Here is a 21243-nt window from a genome sequence, read left to right as displayed (position 1 = left end):
GCATCAGAGTCTTTTCCAGTGAGTCAGCTCTTCACATGAGGTGGCCAAAGTACTGGAGTTTCAGCCCTCAGGACTGATATCCTTCAGAATGGACTGGTTGGATCTCCTTGCAGTCCAAGGGACTCTCAAGAGTCTTCTCCAACACCACAGTTCAAAAGCATCAATTCTTCAGTGCTCAGCTTTCTTCACAGTCCATCTCTCATATCCATACATGACCACAGGAAAAACCATAGGCTTGACTAGACGGACCTTTGTTGGCAAAGTAATGTCTCTGCTTTTCAATATGCTATCTAGGTTGGTCATAACTTTCCTTCCAAGGAGTAAGTCTTTTAATTTCATGGCTGCAGTCACCATCTGCAGTGATTTTGGAGCCTCCCAAAATAAAGTCTGACACTGTTTCCACTGTTTCCCCATCTATCTGCCATGAAGTGATGGGACCAGATGCCATGATCTTAGTTTTCTGACTGTTGAGCTTTAAGCCAACTTTTTCACTCTCCTCTTTCATTTCATCAAGAGGCTCTTTAGTTTCTCTTCGCTTTCTGCCATAAGGGTGGTGTCATCTGCATATCTGAGGTTACTGATATTTCTCCCTGCAATCTTGAATCCAGCTTGTGCTTCTTCCAGCCCAGCATTTCTCATGATGTACTCTGCATAGAAGTTGAATGAGCAGGGTGACAATATACAGCCTTGACGTACTCCTTTTCCTATTTGGAACCAGTCTGTTGTTCCATGTCCAGTTCTAACTGTTGCTCCCTGACCTGCATACAGATTTCTCAAGAGGCAGGTCAGGTGGTCTGGTATTCCCATCTCTCCCATCTCTTTCAGAATCCTCCACAGTTTATTGTGATCCACACAGTCAAAGGCTATGGCATAGTCAATAAAGCAGAAATAGATGTTTTTCTGGAACTCTCTTGCTTTTTCGATGATCCAGCTGATGTTGGCCATTTACTCTCTGGTTCCTCTGCCTTTTCTAAAACCAGCTTGAACATCTGAAAGTTCACGGTTCACGTACTGCTGAATCCTGGCTTGCAGATTTAAAAAATGAGAAATGTAAGGGACAAGAAATATTAAATATGTAGTATATATATAATGTTTGTGATCATAATAAAATAAACCAAAAATACTGTGCTTGGTGGTGGTGGTGGTGGTGGTGGTTTAGTCGCTAAGTCGTGTCCAACTCTTGCAACCCCATGGACTATGGCACTCTAGGCTCCGTCCATGGGATTCTCCAGGCAAGAATACTGGAGTTGGTTGCCACTTCCTTCTCCAGGGGATCTTCCCGACCCAGGAAACAAACCCAGGTCTCCTGCATTGCAGGCAGACACTTTACCGACTGAGCTACTAGGGAAGCCTCTTCCCTTGTAGCTTGGTAGTAGTAACTGTAATTCTAAATTTTAAGATTATATTTCCCACTGTTCTCTATAAATTGATTTATTTTACACTGTATGCTTTATTAACTGAACTGTATCTAAGTTGTATCTCCATTTCATGTGGATTATTAATAAATACTAAAGATTTCATTTAGATATGTTTTAGTGCCTTGAATAAATGTGAAAGTTCTTGATGTAACTAGAGAGCATATGAAATAAAAATGTGAATTTCCCTCAAAATCTGGGTGGGATTATCTTGTCTTCATTACTTTGTTTTGACATCTGCTATTGCTTGAAATACGTCAGTGAGCCAGTAGTGCCCACCATGAAGTGGGTTTGATGGTAATACTACATGGTATTTATATCATGCTGTATGCCATTTACAAGTGTTAACACATGAAATTAGCTGGTTGTTGTAAATTTGATTTTCAGATGTAGACATTCACTTATACCAGCTAATTTTATCTCACCTCTGAAATGTTGAAAGCCACTCCACCCTCTAGCAATTGCTGCTGTTTACTCACGATGACTTAACATACAGAAAGTTACGTCAGTGGGGCACATATTTTAAATTAGTGCAGAAAGCGATAAATCCTGGTATTAATATTCAAGCATAAGTGCGATGAAGAGTGAACATTGACAATACTTTAAAAAGTGATTCATGGTCTAGCAGTTGACCTTACAGACTGAGGTATGATTTTTAAGGTGACAGTATTTGATAAAACAAATATATACCTGTTTTGATATCTGTTTTGTGATAGGGCCAGATACTGTCTAGTCAACTGCAGCTAGTTAGGCAAATTGGGGAGTTAGCAGTCTTGGAGTTAGAAAGCTGATAGGTGTCAACTATATCAGGTATGATATGGTATCCGGTGTCTAGCAGCAGTCATTGCAAGTATGGAGACAGATGAGAGGAGGACAGTATTGTGGCATTTAGATTAGGGCAAGCAGAGAGAGAGACACAGACTTTTTTAGGTTGGTTCAGGGCAGGATTCCAGTTCCTGGGATGAAGCTGGTAGATACAGAAAGAACAAGGCAGAGTATTGATCCTTGGATGACTCAGTCTCAGGGTACGACTGAGTACAGAGTGATAGAGTAGTGGGTCTGCAGGAATAAGGTAGAAGTCTTTTCTCATCCCCCTCCCCTACCCCCTACCGTGGTAGCACTCATTTATTGTGAAGTTAACCATGGTGTGCTAAATTTCTACAGAAATCAGAACTGATGGTCAAGAACTGGGGCAAGCTGAATAGATTGGACCAGGTGATCCTAATTGTGGTTAGGATTTGAGTCACGTTTGCAAAGTATTGGGGAATGTGGGTAGACAAGGAAATAAGATTGCTGAGCATCTACTATCATACATTTAAAAATAGGAGGGGAACAGGTGGATGTTTCCAGTTCTGTCTGGCTTAGTTTCTGGCAGTGTATAGTGATGCCAGATCTGTGTAGACTGTGCCCCAGCTTGCTTCTTCACCTCTTCCTGAAAGTAAAAGTTGTTCTTGAAGTTTTGTGGTGTTAGATGTGTTCACTTTGTCCACTTAGTTATTTTAGAAAGCTTTTTTTTTTTTTTTTTTTTTTTTACTTTTGGTCTTGCTTTCCTTCTATATATTACTTTGTAAGTTCATAAGGGGAGATATGTGACCTTTCCTATAGTTAGGAAATGTAGACAGGATTATTAATTCTCTTATGTATTTTGATTTCTTTTAGTCATACCTTCTCCAGATTACCTATTCCTGCTCTGGAACAGGTGCTATCATTAGAAATTTTACGACTCCTAAATATATTTGCAAATGATAATATGTGGTAGGTGTAATACAAGTATGCTATCAAGAAACATTTAGGTTAAAATTGTGTTGCTGGTCTGAGTATACATGATTATTGCTTGATTGTCATTCTTTTCACTCTGAAGTTTACTCAGAAAGCTATTAGTAGAAATTGTGGCCCTGACGGTTAAGAATCCCCCTACAGTGCAGGAGATGAAGGTTCAATTGCTGAGTCGGGAAGATCCTCTGGAGAAGAGAATGGCTACCTACTGAAGTATTCTTGCATGGAAATTCCTTGGACAGAGGAGCCTGGCGGGCTACAGTCGATGGGGCCACAAAGAGTTGGATACAGCTGAGCATGCACACATTTATATGCAGGGAGATAAACAGAGGGAAGAAAAACATCTTTTTGAGCAAGGAGAAATCTTTTTTAAAGGTTATTAATCATCAAAGGGGCAATAGTAGATTTTGTCTTTGAAGGTAGGTATTTATGTCTAATTTAATTTTTTGGTGAGCTTTTCATTTCTTGCCCTATGTATTCAGTGTTGCCATGTATCATTTGACATGAGGAATGATAGTGATTTTCCTGTTTTGATTAAATATACTACTCCAGGAACTAGTCTCCAGCCCTTCACAATCTCATTCTAAAAGACAGACTTCTTTCTGCTATCTCCCAAGAAAAGTAGATAAGCCAATAAAAGGAACATACCTTTGGGTTTTGTCTGGAATTCATATAAAAGTTTCTGTTCTCTGCTAATCTTGAATAGGTGAACATAATAAAGATAATTTTATTATAGAAGTCAGGATTTCTTATAGATGCTTAACTTTATAACATTATATACCCAAAATATGAATAAATCAGGTTTTAGCAACAGATAGTTTTGTAGTTCCTCAAATAGTTCAGATATTAAGAGAAGACATTGAGAAATAAATTTTCCACCCTCATAGTTTACTTTTTTTCTTACTAACAATAACATCATAATTAAAAATTTTAAATTATCCACATTTTCACCACTCTGATATATCAACTGTTTTCCTTTGTGTTATTTTTGGTTAATATTGTATCCTAATACAAGACTTTTAAGTTGTCAAAGTTGCTGCACAGTCTTAAGTAGTTTCAGTATATAAATATTAATTACATTTATGGTTGGACGTTTACCCTATTTTTAAGTGTTTGTATTATAATGATGGTGGCATTTCATAAGGGTATATGCATTTCCAAGATGTGATCCTTATAGATAGAAGAATGTAATAACCCTTTTGGGAGAGTGTTAGTTAAGGGGGTAATGTGTGGTATATGTGCAGAATGTGCTAGCTTTTAGCAGTTATTTCTGCATTTTCAGGGAGAGAATTAACACACCAGCTACTTTCAGTGCTCCCTCCACTCCCCAGTAACATGTGGATTCTGAGGGACCTTGTTAGTGAAGACTTTGTTTTGTAGCTTTTATTTTCTGTCTTGAGACCCCTTGGGATTGAATTAAAGGAACTTTGAAAAACAATCATTCTTTTATATAAAGAAATCAGAATTACTTTAAGGTTTTTAAGCAATATCAAAGAAAAGCAGATTTTTTATGTGTATTTTTTTACTTTTTCAGCAATGGGTGGGTAGTTTTAATCATTTAAGTCATTATTTGGAGTTAAGGATGCAAGCATACTTATGTATTTAATATATATTTGTGTCTATGAGCTGGAGTAGTAGTTATCCAACAGGTTTTCAGAAGTGAAAGAAGAAGAAAGTTTTTGTTATTGAATTAATTAACCTAAACACATATTTAATATTGATTACTTGAAAAGTATAGTGATCAAATTTCAGCTTTTAGATCTCTGTTTATATTAAAAGCAGTACTGCTGAGAGCATTTACTTGAGTTTAATGTATAGAATAAAAATATATATATATAATCACCCATTATTTTTTCACCTAGTAATTATATATGAATATACTCAATAAATCTTTAATGGCAGTGTATTATGCACTTGAGGCTAAGGAAGTGGTTTTACTTTAAAGTATATTATTCAACCTATCAACAAATGTGTTTGCTTAGGTTTCAGTAAGAAGCAGCAAAATCTAGTTGTTATTGGTTGTATTTTTTTCCCCAAAAGGAAAATAGTGATTGAGAGTTAAAGCAAATTTCATTTCTATGCTTTATCCTCCAAAGCTGTTAGAATGTTAACTCTCTTATAGTAGTTACAGAGAATTGGTACAAATACTAAAAATCTCAAGTTTTTCTTTGACATTAGGTGAGAGCTCCACCTTGTGATCTTTGAGCATATTTCTTAAAAATTAATAACCTACATACAGTAGGCCTGAAATGTTGTGGTGAGTTTGACTATTAAACTTACACTTTTACTTGAGCTTTATATATTCTTAAAATTTCTGGATTCCCAATTTAGGTCAAATGGCATTAAGTACATTTAAAGACTTTGTGAATTTTTTAATGAAAATCTTTGAGGGAGGCAAATTGTACTTATATATAGCTATACACGTTTAAAATAAAAAGGGAAAAATTCTAAGTTCTTCCTGCAGATAAAGTTTATATTCTTGAAAGAAAAGTAAAAGCTCAGGATACATGGAATTTAATATTATGTTGAATAGTAAGTGGCAGTAGGTGCTTTCTCTTATTGTTACAGGTAGTTCCATAAGGGCAAGGATCATTGATCCCCTGTTCATCAATGTACACCTAGTGATCACCACTATATTTGACACATGGTAGATACTTTTACTTGGATGGATGGATTTTTTTAATATTTAGAAACTTTAAAAAGCAGGTGTTTCACTGGGATAGAGAGTTGGCTAGTATAATAGTTTTTTCTAAACCTATTAGACCATGGGAAAATGCTTCTTTTTAAAATACAGATACCTTGTCTGGGAGATTTACATCTTCATAAATTCTGTTTTTCTTTTGTGTTTGCTTTGCTTTCTAATTACCAAATATGTGTTAGTATCACCCTACTTTGAGCAAAATAATTTGACCTGGCAAGACTTCTTATACACTAGAAATTAATTTTGTGTTATTTAGAGGAATATAGTATATCATACAATACCTGTTTTATTTAGTGAAGTGAAAGTGTTAGACGCTAAGTCGTGGTCTGACTCTTTGCGATCCCATGTTCTGTAGCCCGCCAAGGCGCCTCTGTCCATGGGATTTCCCAGGCCAGAATACTGGAGTGGGTAGCCATTCCCTTCTTGAGGGGATCTTCCTGACCCAGGGATTGAACCTGGGTCTCCTGCATTGCAGGCAGATTCTTTGCCATCTGAGCCACCAAGGAAGCCTGTTTTATTTAGTGCTGTCTGCTTTTCAGAGCTGATTCATTCTTTATGTCCTTTGAGAGCATACATTTATGAACTGTCTTTAAAGTCTACTTAAAAACTGTGTATTAATATTTAGGGAATGCACGGAGTTTGGTTTTATAAAGCGTTCAAACGAAGGGGTGGGGGCAGGTAGGGAAACAGACACAGCAAGTCTTGATTTCCATTTTGCCATCTAGATGATGTGTTGATTAGAACTGATTTAACTATACCTCTCCAACTCACTAAATAAAAATCAAAATAGTTTTCTTTTTTAAAAATAGTTTTCTTGCTAAAATAAGTTGGGGGTTTCCCTGGTGGCTCAGTCAGTGGTAAAGAATCCACCTACCAGTGCAGGAGACATGGGTTCGATCCTTGGTCTGGGAAGATCCCATATGACACAGAGCCACTAAGCCCATCTGCCACAATCACTGAGCCTGCTCTCTAGAGCCCACATGCTGCAAATACTGAAATCCACGTACCTAGAGCCTGTACTCTGTAACAAGAGAAGCTACTGCAATGAGAAGCTCGTGCACTGCAACTAGAGAGTAGCTCCTGTTTGCTGCAACTAGAGAAGAAAGCCATGCATCAATGAAGACCCAGCACAGCTCAAAATAAATAAAAAAATAAGTTGGGATTTTTAGGAGGCTGAAGTGTATCCTACATGTGATGACAGGTCTCAACTCTGATATACTACTTATATAGTTCCTTAGATTACAATAAAAATAAAACCAGATTAAAAATTAGTAGTCTTGAAGGGTAACAATCCTGGGATCAGTATTTGCAGCATGATTTAGTGTGAGAAGACCATTCTACCAGTCATACCTAATAAAGATTTTACAATATGAGTATTCTTCAGAGAAAAAGAAAACTCAAAGTGGTGCTATAGACAGCCCTTGATTAGTGCCTGTTTTGTGTATTATTGATCCTTGTTTCTCCTCTTCATTATTCTGCTGTACATAGTAGCTTAATTAGAGTAAGCAAGGAAATGCAGTGTTTTGAATGTTGGAATATCAATTACATATTAGTAGCCATTCACTGTCATGCATTGGAGAAGGAAATGGCAACCTGCTCCAGTGTTGCCTGGAGAACCCGAGAGACGGGGGCAGCCTGGTGGGCTGCCGTCTGTGGGGTCGCACAGAGTCGGACATGACTGAAGCAACACAGCAGCAGCAGCAGCCATTTATGATGTGTTTTAGAGATTTAAAATTAATGGAAAAATTGATCATTTCAATTTAGAAGATCATTCATGAGAAGAACTTCTCATCACTATGTGGTATTTGAAGATTTATTTATTAATTTGATGTGTTTAGTCTTTAGGTGGCCACCAAGTATAAGATTCACTTGGAAATAAAAGGATTAAGTTTTAAAACAAAGTTATACATAAGATTAAGAGCTTCAGACCCAGCCTATTTTCTCTTTTATAGGCTTTTCATTTGCTTTTTTAGATCATTCTCTTACTGAGAATTTGCATCTTCCTATGGCCAGGCTTAGTTTGGTCACAAATGCATTCATCTGTTGTTTGTATGACATTACTGGTATTTAAATTGACTATAAGTTCCTTGAAGGAATATATCGATCTGGGCTAACATTTTTTTTTCCGTTTTCTTGTTAAATGCAGGTGGTAATATCATAAAGTAGTTAGTTATTAAAAAACAGGCTTTGGATCTCTTTTTTTTTCTGTGATAGAAGAATCTGTTTTTAAAATGTTTCAAAATTATATCTTAGATTTTAAAAATTAGCTCCTTTTAACTATACATCATAAGCAAAAGCTAGAGAATTTTTAGGCATTTTGTATTACGATTTAAACTTGTCATAAAGATTTTACAATGAGTAAAAGTCACATTGTGTTTCCAGTTAGGGCATCTGTCTTTTTTAAGCCATAGTAGAGAATTATAACAAATTCTAAAAAATGATTGTAATAGAAGCTTCTTTCTTTGTATTTGTTGTTACTATTGTGGGGCTACAACAGTTGCAGCAAATCCATATCTAGAAAAAGCAGTCAAATGCAAAGGATAGAAATCCTTTTTAAGTAAAACACTTTAGGAGACACTTGGAAATTTAGTTTTTGGGTAGATACCCTTCCCAACATTTTTGGTGTGTTTATAATATGGCATTTCTTCTCCCCCACCCCCCATCCTTTTTAAAGGAATTGTCTGCCTTAGAAGAAAGAAACAAACCATCATTTTACCCACATAAATATATGACTACATTTCTGACATTGGGGCGTTACAGAAGATGATAAAGAAATGATAGCAGCTCCAGAAATACCAACTGATTTTAATCTACTTCAGTAAGTATATTATGATAATTTCTAAATACTTGTTTTTTCCACAAAATGGGAACTGTATTAACTTCAGTTAAAGTTACTTCTGCTTGAGAAGATACAGTGTTTCAGTATAAGATAGCATGCATACTTTGAAATAGTTTATACCAATGCTTACTGGATTCTGTAATAGTAATTCCATGCCTTTTTTGTAGTGTGCTTATTTTGTAATTTAGATACTGGAGAATTTATTATTTTTGCTGTTCAGTTCTTCGAGTCCATACTTGGTTTTACAATAACAACTGTTTTGAAGGGAGTGTCATGAAATTCTTAAAATGTTACATGTTCTCATTAGTAAGGAATATATACCATGCAATAGTATTTAGGATGTAATGTCAGATTGTCAGATTTCTGTTTAAAATCAAGTGACAGACTGAAACAGATGTAGGAGGTTAAGACATGCTCTCCTTTTTTTCCCCAGAAACAAATTACATGCTCATTGGTTCATAAAGTGATTTCAACATAGGTATTTTCTTTACTCTTGTCTTAAAAGCTACCTATATGCCTTCTTCAACTTTTATTCTCATTACTCTTTAGTGTTTTCATGTAGGAAAGAATTTGAGCTACTATTTGCAGTAGTGATTTTCATTCTAAGCTCCAGTTTCATGAGGTGCCTAAGTGAAGAGTGAACCATTAAACTGCTCGTGGACCCTATTAACTTTACACACACATATACCACACTGTGTTTGTTATTAGAATCTTTAAAAGACTTGATTTTAAAACAGATCCTCGTTGCTAAAAATTTTGAAAACGACAGATATCCTCGTACATATTGGTGTCTGGTGTCTGCTTTGGATATTTTATAGATTTTCATTTAAAAAGTAATTTTATCATTTTCAGGCTATTGAGTCTACTAGGTTATTTATTACCAGTATTTCAGAGCATGTTTTTTAATATGATTTTAGTCCCAGTTTATATTGACTCTTAGTTTCTTGAGGAAAGCTTCTTGTTTTTCTTTTAGTTTCTTTGAGGGAGGATATGGGATAATCTTTAAAAAATTAATTTTTGGTTTGACTATTATAATATTATCTTATGAAGTTTCTTGAATGCATTAATACAGTAGAGATAATTTTAAAAGTTTTTGTTATAGAGTACTGACTATTAGAATATCTCGAGTAATTAGGACCTGAAATAGGATAATCAGTTCAGTTCAATTGCTCAGTCGTGTCTGACTCTGCATCCCCATAGACTGCGGCACACCAGGCTTCCCTGTCCTTTACCAACTCCCGGGGCTTGCTCAAACTCATGTACATCGATTTGGTGATGCCATCCCACCATCTCATCCTCTGTCGTCCCCTTCTCCTCCTGCCTTCGATCTTGCCCAGCATCAGGGTCTTTTCCAATGAGTCAGTTTTTCACATCAGGTGGAAATAGGATAATAGATACGAGGAAATTGCTGTTGTGGAGGTAAACTAGGCAGCATTTGATTGGGTATGTGAGGTTGGGGCATGGTAAAGAGAAAGGAGTGGAAGATTCATTCCTGTGACAGATGACTGAAGTTTCAGGCCACTAAAAGGTTAACCCAGTATACTCTGTGAACATATTAGCATATTGTAATTTCACCTAGTTTAGATTTTTGTTGTTGTTTTGATCTTAAAAACAAAGGGAAGCGATAGAGAAAGACAGACTCAGAAGAATATTTTTTCTCTGGTTTGGGATTTTTTAGACTGTCACCCTAATTACCCCAGTTTTCTTCAGAAGGTTTTCCAGTTAGTAATAAACCTGTAGTGGCTCATTCTTTCAGTTGGGATAGCCTGGAGATGAGAATTAAGAATGTAATTGAGCCATTGATTACTCTTTGGTCATTGGAATATTGGCAAAGACTAGTGATTGCTGACTTGGAGCATTTGCTGAGCTTTCTAAGGGAGCTAGTGTCTCACAGATATCTTGGGGAAGAAAGAAGTATTACTTACACGCCAGGATGTTTAAAAACATTTTTGATTTTTTTTTTTTGCAAAGCCATTTAGGCATGTGGGAAGATTATTGATGACAGCAGTCTTAAGATGTAAGAGGTGTGAGTTTCAGGGTTAATATTAAGTAGTCATTCAGGTTTTGGTGCATTAACTATGGGAAATGGTGTTTATATTACAGGCTATTTTCCTTGCAGCATTGTAGGACATAGTTAGGATTGCCAGTATCTTCAATACATTGCTTACATAACTTGGTAGGTAAGTGCTATAAATAGTAATTTTTTACCCTGCTAGCATCTTAGCCATTATTTTACATTTAGAAAAAGTATTCCTAACTCACAGCCTCTGGACAACTGGTTATTATAGCAATAAAAATGGAAATAGAAGAAGTTTAATTAGAGAAGACTAGCAGAGCCTAGTGGGCTGCTGTCTATGGGGTCGCACAGAGTCAGACATGACTGTGTTGTTGCAGGAGCAGCAACAACTTTAGAAATTGGAGAAGGCAACGGCAACCCACTCCAGTACTCTTGGCTGGAATATCCCGTGGATGGAAGAGCCTGGTAGGCTGCAGTCCATGGGGTCGTGAAGAGTCAGACACGACTGAGCAACTTCACTTTCACTTTTCACTTTCATGCATTGGAGAAGGAAATGGCAACCCACTCCAATGTTCTTGCCTGGAGAATCCCAGGTTCGGGGGAGCCTGATGGGCTGCCGTCTGTGGGGTCTCACAGATTCGGACACGACTGAAGCGACTTAGCAGCAGCAGCTTTAGAAATAAAGCCTTTCACTTGGATTCTATTTATTTTAAAAACAAAACTGATAATAGTTTTACCCATTGAAAATGGTACAACTTTTATGTGTTTTTCAATTCTAAAAGCCTTTATGAGTGACCCAAATACCAAGTATGCCTTGCTTTAAGCATTTAAGGGTGGGTATGTTACTGATATTTAGATAGATGGACCTGGTTTTACATATATAGGAAGCATCACCCATGTATATTTAAACTGATTTACTTCCATTATCCCTTGGGCTTCCCTCGTAGCTAAGTCGGTAAAGAGTCTGCCTGCAATGCAGAAGACCTGGGTTCCATCCCTGGGTCAGGAAGATCCCCTGGAAAAGGAAGTGGCAACCCACTCCAGTATTCTTGCCTGGAAACTCCCATGGACAGAGGAGCCTGGCAGACTACAGTAATCTATGGGGTCGCAAGAGTCAAACACGACTGAGCTAAGCACATACGCACACTGCCATTACGCCCTAGAAAATATGGATAATACATAGCACCCCTTCTACTCCAAAATGAGGGGCAAAATGAGAACTATAAATTGGTGTCTTAGAGATTAAAGAGACTTGAGAGAGTTCCTTCTTTCCTGCATAAATATTATTTGTAAATGTGAAGATTGAGAGGTTGTCAGTTGTTCAGGGTCACACAGTTTCCTAGTACTGTATTAACTAGAAACAGTTCTCTTGACTAGCTCACTACCTTTTTACTTTATAAAAGATTTTGATCAGTTAGCATACTTCCATACTCCGTTTCAAATGATTTAGTTTGTAAAAACGTTTCTGTATAGTCTTTCAGAAATACATGTTATACTTAGATTTATAAATATTTTGGGATGATGTAGGAAAGGTCATAAGAACCTTAATATTGCTAAAATTACCTAATAAAGGTTATCTCATACCTAGTGCTAAAATATAGTTTTACCTGAGCACCATGATCTCTGAATCAAAAAATGAAACCAGCCATTCTAATAGAACAGCACAGTTCTTAAAGTTAGAAGTTTGAGAGCCCCTGTTTTCATTTTTATACTCTGGTTAAAAGTTAACAAGAGAAATGTTTAGACATTTATGTTTTAGATTAATGTTTTTGTGTTATATAATTTTTTTTTCTTTTAAATTTTACTTTATTTTACTTTACAATACTGTATTGGTTTTGCCATACATCAACATGAATCCGCCACGGGTGTACATGAGTTCCCAATCCTGAACCCCCTTCCCACCTCCCTCCCCATACCATCTCTCTGGGTCATCCCAGTGCACCAGCCCCAAACATCCTGTATCCTGCATCGAACCTAGACTGGCGATTCGTTTGTTACATGATATTATACATGTTTCAATGCCATTCTCCCAAATCATCCCACCCTCTCCCTCTCCCACAGAGTCCAAAAGTCTGTTCTGTACATCTCTTGAGACCATGTTTTTGTGTTATATAATTTTATATGTTTGGTAATATGCTATGATATGATACTTTGGAAAAGCATCTTAATTACATTTAATACTAATGTAGTTTTATAATGAGTTAACATGTCGTTTCTTTTAGAAAATATGGCAAAATTTAGAAACTCCATTTACATTTCTAAGACAGCTTTTAAATAATTGCTTATCTTTTTGTCATAGGGAGTCAGAAACACACTTTTCTTCTGACACAGATTTTGAAGACATTGAAGGAAAAAACCAAAAGCAAGGCAAAGGAAAAGTATGTACAGAATATATGTGCAGAATATGTGTACAGAATATGTGTCTTTATTTTGGTTCTTAAGATCATAATTACACATATGAATATATATATGCATATATATAGTATTTTTAGTTACATCTCAGATGTTGTTTTCTTTAAAAAATGCTTTTTCCACTGATAAGTATGGTAAACCTTTGAACACATGTGGTTTCTTTGACTTCTAGACCAAATGCCTTTTGATTCTCTACTTCTACTACTATAAAGTTGGAATTAATAAGTCATTATTTCCAGTAGTTTATTTTATAAAGCATTGTATGCTGAAGCAAAATATGATATTCTGTTGGTTTTATTTTTATTGACACGAGTAGTCCAATATAAAGCAAATTGGTAAATTTCTCTAAAGCACCCTAAAAACGTAACCTATGAGGTTTACTATTGACAATGACTGTTTATGAATAATGTCAAGGATAAAAACAAACAAAGTGAAGTTCTGAGTCAGTAGAATGCAAGTTTAGAGTTTGAGTGGATAGCCTGAGAGATGTGGATAACTTAGTGAATGGTTAAATTATTTTGGAAAGTACCTTTGACTCTGTGCATGTGTAAATACGTTGTGCAAAAGATGACTCTTTTTGTTCAGCATTTTCTTTGCCAAAATGAATTTTGGATTCATATTTTCTCATGACACATTTACTTAAAAATGTCTAAATAATGCTGAAATGTATGATGAACAAAGTAAAAATTTCTCATTTTAAATATGTAAACATTTTGATGAACATATACACATATATAAACATGCATGTAGAATTTTACTTAAATGGAATCAAACTATGCGAACTGTTTCATTTGCTTTTAAAACTTAATGGTATGTTGTCAGAAGCTTTCCTGTCAATGAATTTTTCCTCTCTGTAATTTTTGATGGTATCATAGTATCACATTTTTTAAAAAGTTTTTATTTATTTGACTGCACTGGGTCTCAGTTGTGACATGTGGGATCTAGCTCCCTGACCAGGGATCAAACCTGGTTCCCCTGCATTGGGAGCACGGAGTCCCAACCACTGGAGCACCAGGGGAGTCCCATAGTATCACATTTTATATAGCAAACATAATTTATTTAGCTAGTCCTTGGAATATCTTTTTAGAGCGCACATAATCCATGTGTTTCATATTTCCTATGCACTGTTAGTCTCTTAAAAAGTAGTAGTATGAGAGAGAACATGTGAACGAATACACATGTTAACTCATGACTATCCAAATACAGCCATAATTTTAGTGGGTAGTTAACAGTTATTCATTAGAAAATCATTTTTTATTGGTTCTGCAGCCATCTTTCAAAACTGAAATTCTGCTTTTGGCTTTGATTTAATTTGCAAGTTGGGATAAGACTTATAGTGGCATCTGAATAGAGTAGTCACTGCCCTTGGTTATTAGGGGGTCAGATCAAAGATTTATTATAACAATAATCATATTTTGACCCTATATCATGTACATTTGATGCACTGTGCTAATAATTTTACCTGTTATCTAACATTTGAACAACGCCATAGATTAGAAAACTTGCTTATTTTTATAGACAGTAAACTGAGATCTATTGAAGCTTAATGGTTGAGGAATTGAACCCACATTTGTTAAAAGATGGTACTCTTAATCCACTACAGTATATACTACCTCATAGTCTTTTCTTAATAGGTTTTTCCCCTTACAAGATTAGCTTCTTTACTTCTTGTCCTTCCCAATATTGTCTGCCTTTGCACATTGTTTTTTGTAGCACAGCATATCCATTGAACCATTTTAATTGTACTAATTAGTTTTTCATCCAACAGGGAATATTGAGGCATATGATAGATAAATTGCAAATATATAGTTCCATGTTAATTAACATGAACATTTCATACTTTTCTAGTGTATACTCTGTAGCTGAGCTTTTCTTTTACCCTTATCTCTGAATTTTTTTTTTTTTTTGCTGGAGACAGAAGCCTTTCTTTCTTCAATTAGGAATTAGTGACTTAGGTTCACAAAGACTGAATATCATTAACAAAATAAGGTAAATTAACAAGTAGTATCTCTCATTGGTTAGGAAGGGATTTGAAGTATTTCCTAAGAATAGAGTGGTTTTAGATTCTTGAAGAAGAAAGAACCCTTTATAGAACAAAGCATGGAAACATACAGTCAGTGGAAGTGGCTGACCAGCGATCTGCAGACTATGGCCTGTTTTTATACTACCCATGAGTTAAGAATGGTTTTTACATTTTTTAAGGATAGTAAAGGTAAAGAATATGTGACAGAGACAGTATTTGGCCTGCAGAGCCTTGAAAGTATTTACTATCTGATGCTTTACAGAAAGTTTGCTCTAGATCATAGAAATGTGTAGATCTAGAAGAGACACTCAATCATCTGTTCTAATCTGTAAAGATTTTAATACAACTCTGGCATTTTAGAAAAGAGAACTTGGAAATGAGGAGTGACTTTTAAAAAATAGTGTATAAATTGGAGGTGTTTTATATCTGGGGCATGTGGGCAACTGTTTCACTGATTATGAAGTCTCCACACCCAACATTAACAACTTTCTTATAAAAGGGCTTCACTTCCATAGTATTTGTTAATTGAATTTTCATGATAAGTAAGTGTTGATGGGAGGGCCCAGAACAAAAATGAGATTGATATACCCATTCATACTTCTTAGAATTGTCAATTCAGTGCAGTGATTTATAAGACTAACGATAGACATCAAGTTAAAATGTTGAACTAATTACAAGTTAATTATTTCACAGAGTTTTGTTATTGCTGCTGCCCACTACAGTCTGTACCCTAAAGCAACAATCCTGTGAAGTAGACACTTTCCTTTTTTTACTTTTATCCTCACTTTGCAAATTAGAAAATCTCTCTGAAGCACAGTGTGGTTTAATGTGCCGAAGATTCCTCAGCTAACAGGAGTAGAAATTTGGGACCCAGTAGTCTGTCAAATCTACAGAGACTGTGCTCCAAACTGCAGTGTTACATGAGGTATATGGCAGTATAAGTGAAAAAAATCGGTACCACAAAGAGGCTGTCATAACCATATAATTTTACTATGACATGTGTATGGCACTCTGCTTTAGGTCAGGTTAGAGTATTTTATAATTATGCACCCTATCAGCTGCTTCCGTAGCTTTATTTTGAACTGTCAAGGATAAGCATATAACTTAAATCAATTTGTATCTTCATGCAGACTTGTAAAAAAGGCAAAAAAGGTCCAGGAGAGAAGGGCAAAGGTGGAAATGGAGGAGGAAAACCTCCTTCTGGTCCAAACCGAATGAATGGTCATCATCAACAGAATGGAGTGGAAAACATGATGTTGTTTGAAGTTGTTAAAATGGGCAAGAGTGCTATGCAGGTAATGTTTATTGTGTTCTTCCCAGTTCATTTGTACATTGTGAACTTTAGTGAGTTATATAAAATATATTCCTGATTTTTCTAATATGTAAAAAAATTTTTTCACACTACTTACTATAAAAAAGCAACAAACTAGTCGGGAAACTAGGAATCTGTCAGTTCAGACATAAGACCTTTAAGCTGTGTCTTGAGTCATTTTCTTCTGTATTATTTTTTTAATGGCATCTCACAAAAAATTATTCGGTCAAAAAATATGCTGCCATAAACCCTGACTGTGATGTTTCAGTTTCCTCTGAATTTATATAGTGGCTGTTAAAACATGAAATTCTTTACACATACAGAATTCTTGGTTGAGTGACCTAATGTAATCACTATCCACTTGAGTGAATTATTTTGATCACTGTTGTCTATTACAGATTTTATTACTTGTCCTGTTTCTTAGCACGGAAGTACAAAGTTATAGTCACCCATGTCAAATTATCCTAATTTTGTTTCTTCATATTTTTAGGACAACAGAAACTTTTTGGCTTTATACCCCTGTAGTTTTAAAAAATTGAATCAACACTATACTCAATATACATGTTTAATGAAATTATTATAAAATATTCATAGAAACTAATAAATAAAATTTTTTTACATGTAAGGGATTGTTAGCTTTTGAACCATCACCAGTTGTATAGTGCAGTGTAGTTTCTTGAATTTGAATTAACTTATTTATTCATATATGGTTAGCTTTCATATAGTTGTAATTAGGATGTGGATTTTATTTCTTGTTTAATATTTTAAATTATTATTTTGTGTACACATTAAAAAAATAATGTCATCTTATAATACCGTGCTATGGTTTATTTAGTTATTCCCTAATTTCAAAAATTATCCTGCCCTCTCTAGTTCCCATTTTGGATTAATTTTATTGAAGAGATAAATTATCTCTGTCATATTGTATACCATTTCGTTACTTTCCTTTTTATATTGTACTTTTTGTCTGTAATATTTTGTTCTAAGTGGTTAAATGTATTAATCTTTTTTCTGATATTTTGTCATTTTTGTTACCATTAGAAATCTCAACTTATATCTACACCTAATTAGGCTATTCTATTTTTGTCTAGTTTGTAGGTTTTTTTTTTTTTAATTAACTTTTTGGCACATCAGAAATTTTTAATAGGAAATGTGAGGGCTTAGCTTTATATTTCTTTTTGTTAATGGTATATCAGTGAACATTTTCCTTATTTTTGTGTTGCTTATGGTTTGTCATATGTTGAGATTGTACTTTTATGCCATTTGTCCTCTAAATGTGCTTTCGCCCTTAAAAGCAGTATATCCACAGTATCCATTGATTTCCCTGAATCATCTCTCCACCTCTAGTTTGTTTTGTGTACTCCCACTTGTGTTATCTTTCTAACACCAGATTTGATCAAGAGAGTCTTCTGTTGACAACCTTCTAAGAGTCCTTCCTTATCTAACAGCCCAGCCCTGGCTTCCTTGCTGTTCTCTAGCCACCATATGTTCTCTGCCCCTAGACCTTGCTTTTTGTTTTTCTTACTGCCTGAAGTAGTCTTATTTTTCTCCCTTCCATATCACCCAGGATTGACTAATTCAAATGTCACTCTTTTAGTGGGGAACATTCTTGGATTCTATCTCCTTCTCTCCTTGAATGTATTTCTTACTTTTCTCTTTTCAGTGTATTACAGTTATGCACATGTCCGAATTTGCTTCTAGATTGTTAATGCCTAGATCAGGGACTGTGTATTATTCATTTTTTTGTATCCCTAGTAGTTTGTCGCTCAGTCATGTCCGACTCTTTGTGATACCATGGACTGTAGCCTACCAGGCTCCTCTCCCTCCATGGGATTCTCCAGGCAAGAGTACTGGAGTGGGTTGCCATTTCCTTCTCCAGGGGATCTTCACGACCCAGGGATCGAACCCGGGTCTCCCGCATTGCAGGCAGATGCTCTTAACCTCTGAGCCTAGGATATCCCAATCCGGTAATTATAAGTGAGAGTGAATAAGTACAGGACTCGCTGTCAGTTTTAAAATAATTCTTTAAAAAGAAGAAATCATGCATGTGCCCCTAGTTCTGTTATATAATAGATGTTGAATTTTATTGAATGAGGTTTTAGTATACAATTTGATGGTTAAATTTTTAAATATATTTCATCATGATAGCTTGTATTGTTTACTATTTGTATTTTATTTGTATTTATTACAGTGGCCTTATATAAATTCTAGTATAAATTCTGTTTTGAGCTTCATGAATAACTTTTTGGTAAGATGTGGTGATATTTTGTAAGATTTCATTAAATATTTTTGTATCCTTATTGATGAGAATAGCCCTTGTTGTACTTATCAATTGCTGCATAACAAACACCCCAAACTAAGTGGTGTAAAAGAACAACCATTTTTTTATATTATGCTTAGTGATTCTGTGGATCTAGAATTCATACAGAGGTAAATAGGGTTGTCTCTTCTATGCTTCCATCCATGATGCCTGGAGTCTTAGGTGAGATAGCTTTAATGCCAGGAGGTGACAAAAGCAGGGACTGTGATCATCTGGAGACTTCTTTATTCCTGTTTGGTGCCTAGTCAGGAGTGACTTGAAGGCTGGGCTCACCTAGAACTGTTACCTTCAGTTCAGTTCAGTCGCTCAGTCATGTCCGACTCTTTGCGACCCCATGAATCACAGCATGCCAGGCCTCCCTGTCCATCACCAACTCCCAGAGTTCACTCAAACTCACATCCATTGAGTTGGTGATGCCATCCAGCCATCTCATCCTCTGTCGGCCCCTTCTCCTCCTGTCCCCGATCCTTCCCAGCATCAGAGTCTTTTCCAGTGAGTCAACTCTTCGCGTGAGGTGGCCAAAGATTGGAGTTTCAGCTTCAGCATCAGTCCCTCCAGTGAACACCCAGGACTGATCTCCTTTAGAATAGACTGGTTGGATCTCTTTACAGTCCAAGGGACTCTCAAGAGTCTTCTCCAACACCTCAGTTCAATTCTTTGGTGCTCAGCTTTCTTCACAGTTCAACTCTCACATCCATACATGACCACTGGAAAAACGATAGCCTTGACTAGACGGACCTTTGTTGGCAAAGTAATATCTCTGCTGTTGAATATGCTGTCTAGGTTGGTCATAACTTTCCTTCCAAGGAGTAAGCGTCTTTTAATTTCATGGCTGCAATCACCATCTGCAATGATTTTGGAGCCCAAAAAAATAAAATCTGACACTGTTTCCACTGTTTCCCCATCTGTCAGCCATGAAGTGATGGGACCAGATGCCATGATCTTAGTTTTCTGAATGTTGAGCTTTAAGCCAACTTTTTCACTCTCCTCTTTCACTTTCATCAAGAGGCTTTTTAGTTCCTCTTCACTTTCAGCCATAAGGGTGGTGTCATTAAGTACCTACAAATGGTCCTTCCATGTGACTTGGCTTCTTACTTTACTGTAAGAAGTAGCTTCTGGGGTAGAGAGACTGTACTGAGAGGAAGTGTCTAGTTCCATAGGGCTATGAGAACCCAGTGCAGAAGTTGAATAGCCTTCTATCACCTAATCTTGGAAGCATCATTTTTATTGCACTCTGTTCTAGAGAAGGGGACATAGACTTCACTTCTTTTTGAGGAGCAATGTCAAACAACTTGGGGCCATGTTTTTAAACTTCCCATAGTCACATAATATATTCTCTTGATATTTATTGCTTGTATCATATTTGAGAATCATCTTAAAAATGTTTTTCATAAATTGAGTTGGTTGACATACACAAGCTGCTGTAAAGTATAGAAAAAGACGAAAATCTAGAAATTAAGCATTTTTTAAAGAAAATGTCCAGTCAATCTCCATGGCCAGATAATTCTTAAATAATATTTCCTTTTTCTTTTTTTGTACATCAAGTTGTATATATTTTATTAATTCACTTCATACTCAGATTCCATATGTATTTAACTTAAAACGTTTTCCTTCCTGAGTTTTTATTTTTATATTAGCTGTTTTTTATCACCCTAATTTTAAAATTTTATTTTAAAATTGTTTTTGTCTGTCTTGTGGTTTCCTCTTCTGTCCATAAAGGAATATAGTACTGCTTTTATTTATTTGCTGAGCTGTGCAGCATGCGGGGTCTTAGTTCCCCAAGCAAAAGTCAAACCTGCTCCCACTGGAGTTGAAGTGCAGAGTCTTAACCACTGGACTGCCAGGGAGGTCTCAGTACTACTGTTATTTTTTAGTTCTCTTCTTTTTTTTTTTTAAAAAAATTACTGTATTGAGATATACTTCACAAACCATGAAATTCACTGTTATAAAGTATACATTTAATGGGTTTTAGTACATTCACAAGAGTTGTGCAGCCATCACCACAGTCAGATTTTAGAATTTTTTCCATCCCCAGAAAAAAACCTCATGCCATTAGCAGTCACTTTCTCCTCACCTGACTGAAAGTCTAGGCAACCATGAATCTACTTTCTATAAATTTGCCTATTCTGGATATTTCATATAAATGGAGTCATACAAATATATGATTGTTTTTGAGTGGCTTATTTGGTTTAGCATAATGTTTTTAAGGTTCATCCATGGTGTGGCATGTGTTACAACTTCATTATTTTTTATTGCCAAATAATATTACATTCCGTTTTATGGATAGACCATATTTTGTTTATCTCTTCATCCCTTGATGTACCTGTAGTTTGTTTTTACCTTTTGACTTTTGTGAATAATGCTGTTATATGATTATTACTGAATAAGGTTTTCTTTGGATGTTTGTTTTTATTTCTCTTGGGTAATA

The 21243-nt window shown here is 35.7% G+C and overlaps 1 protein-coding gene across 1 annotated transcript in view; it reads left to right on the top strand.

Moving 5' to 3' along the window:
- The window catches only part of STAG2 (stromal antigen 2), a 127791-nt gene that overhangs the window by 39544 nt on the left and 67004 nt on the right, over nt 1–21243 (top strand). Inside the window, exons 3-5 of the mRNA XM_052662833.1 lie at nt 8567–8710; nt 13048–13126; nt 16314–16478. Of these exons, the coding sequence (XP_052518793.1) occupies nt 8667–8710; nt 13048–13126; nt 16314–16478 (288 nt within the window). The 5' untranslated portion in view covers nt 8567–8666. The remainder of the gene's footprint in view (nt 1–8566; nt 8711–13047; nt 13127–16313; nt 16479–21243) is intronic.

The sequence above is a fragment of the Budorcas taxicolor genome, chromosome X (assembly GCF_023091745.1).
Source record: "Budorcas taxicolor isolate Tak-1 chromosome X, Takin1.1, whole genome shotgun sequence".
Lineage (NCBI taxonomy): Eukaryota > Metazoa > Chordata > Mammalia > Artiodactyla > Bovidae > Budorcas > Budorcas taxicolor.
Note: the sequence above shows the minus strand (reverse complement) of the source record. Positions and strands in the feature narration are given on the sequence as shown.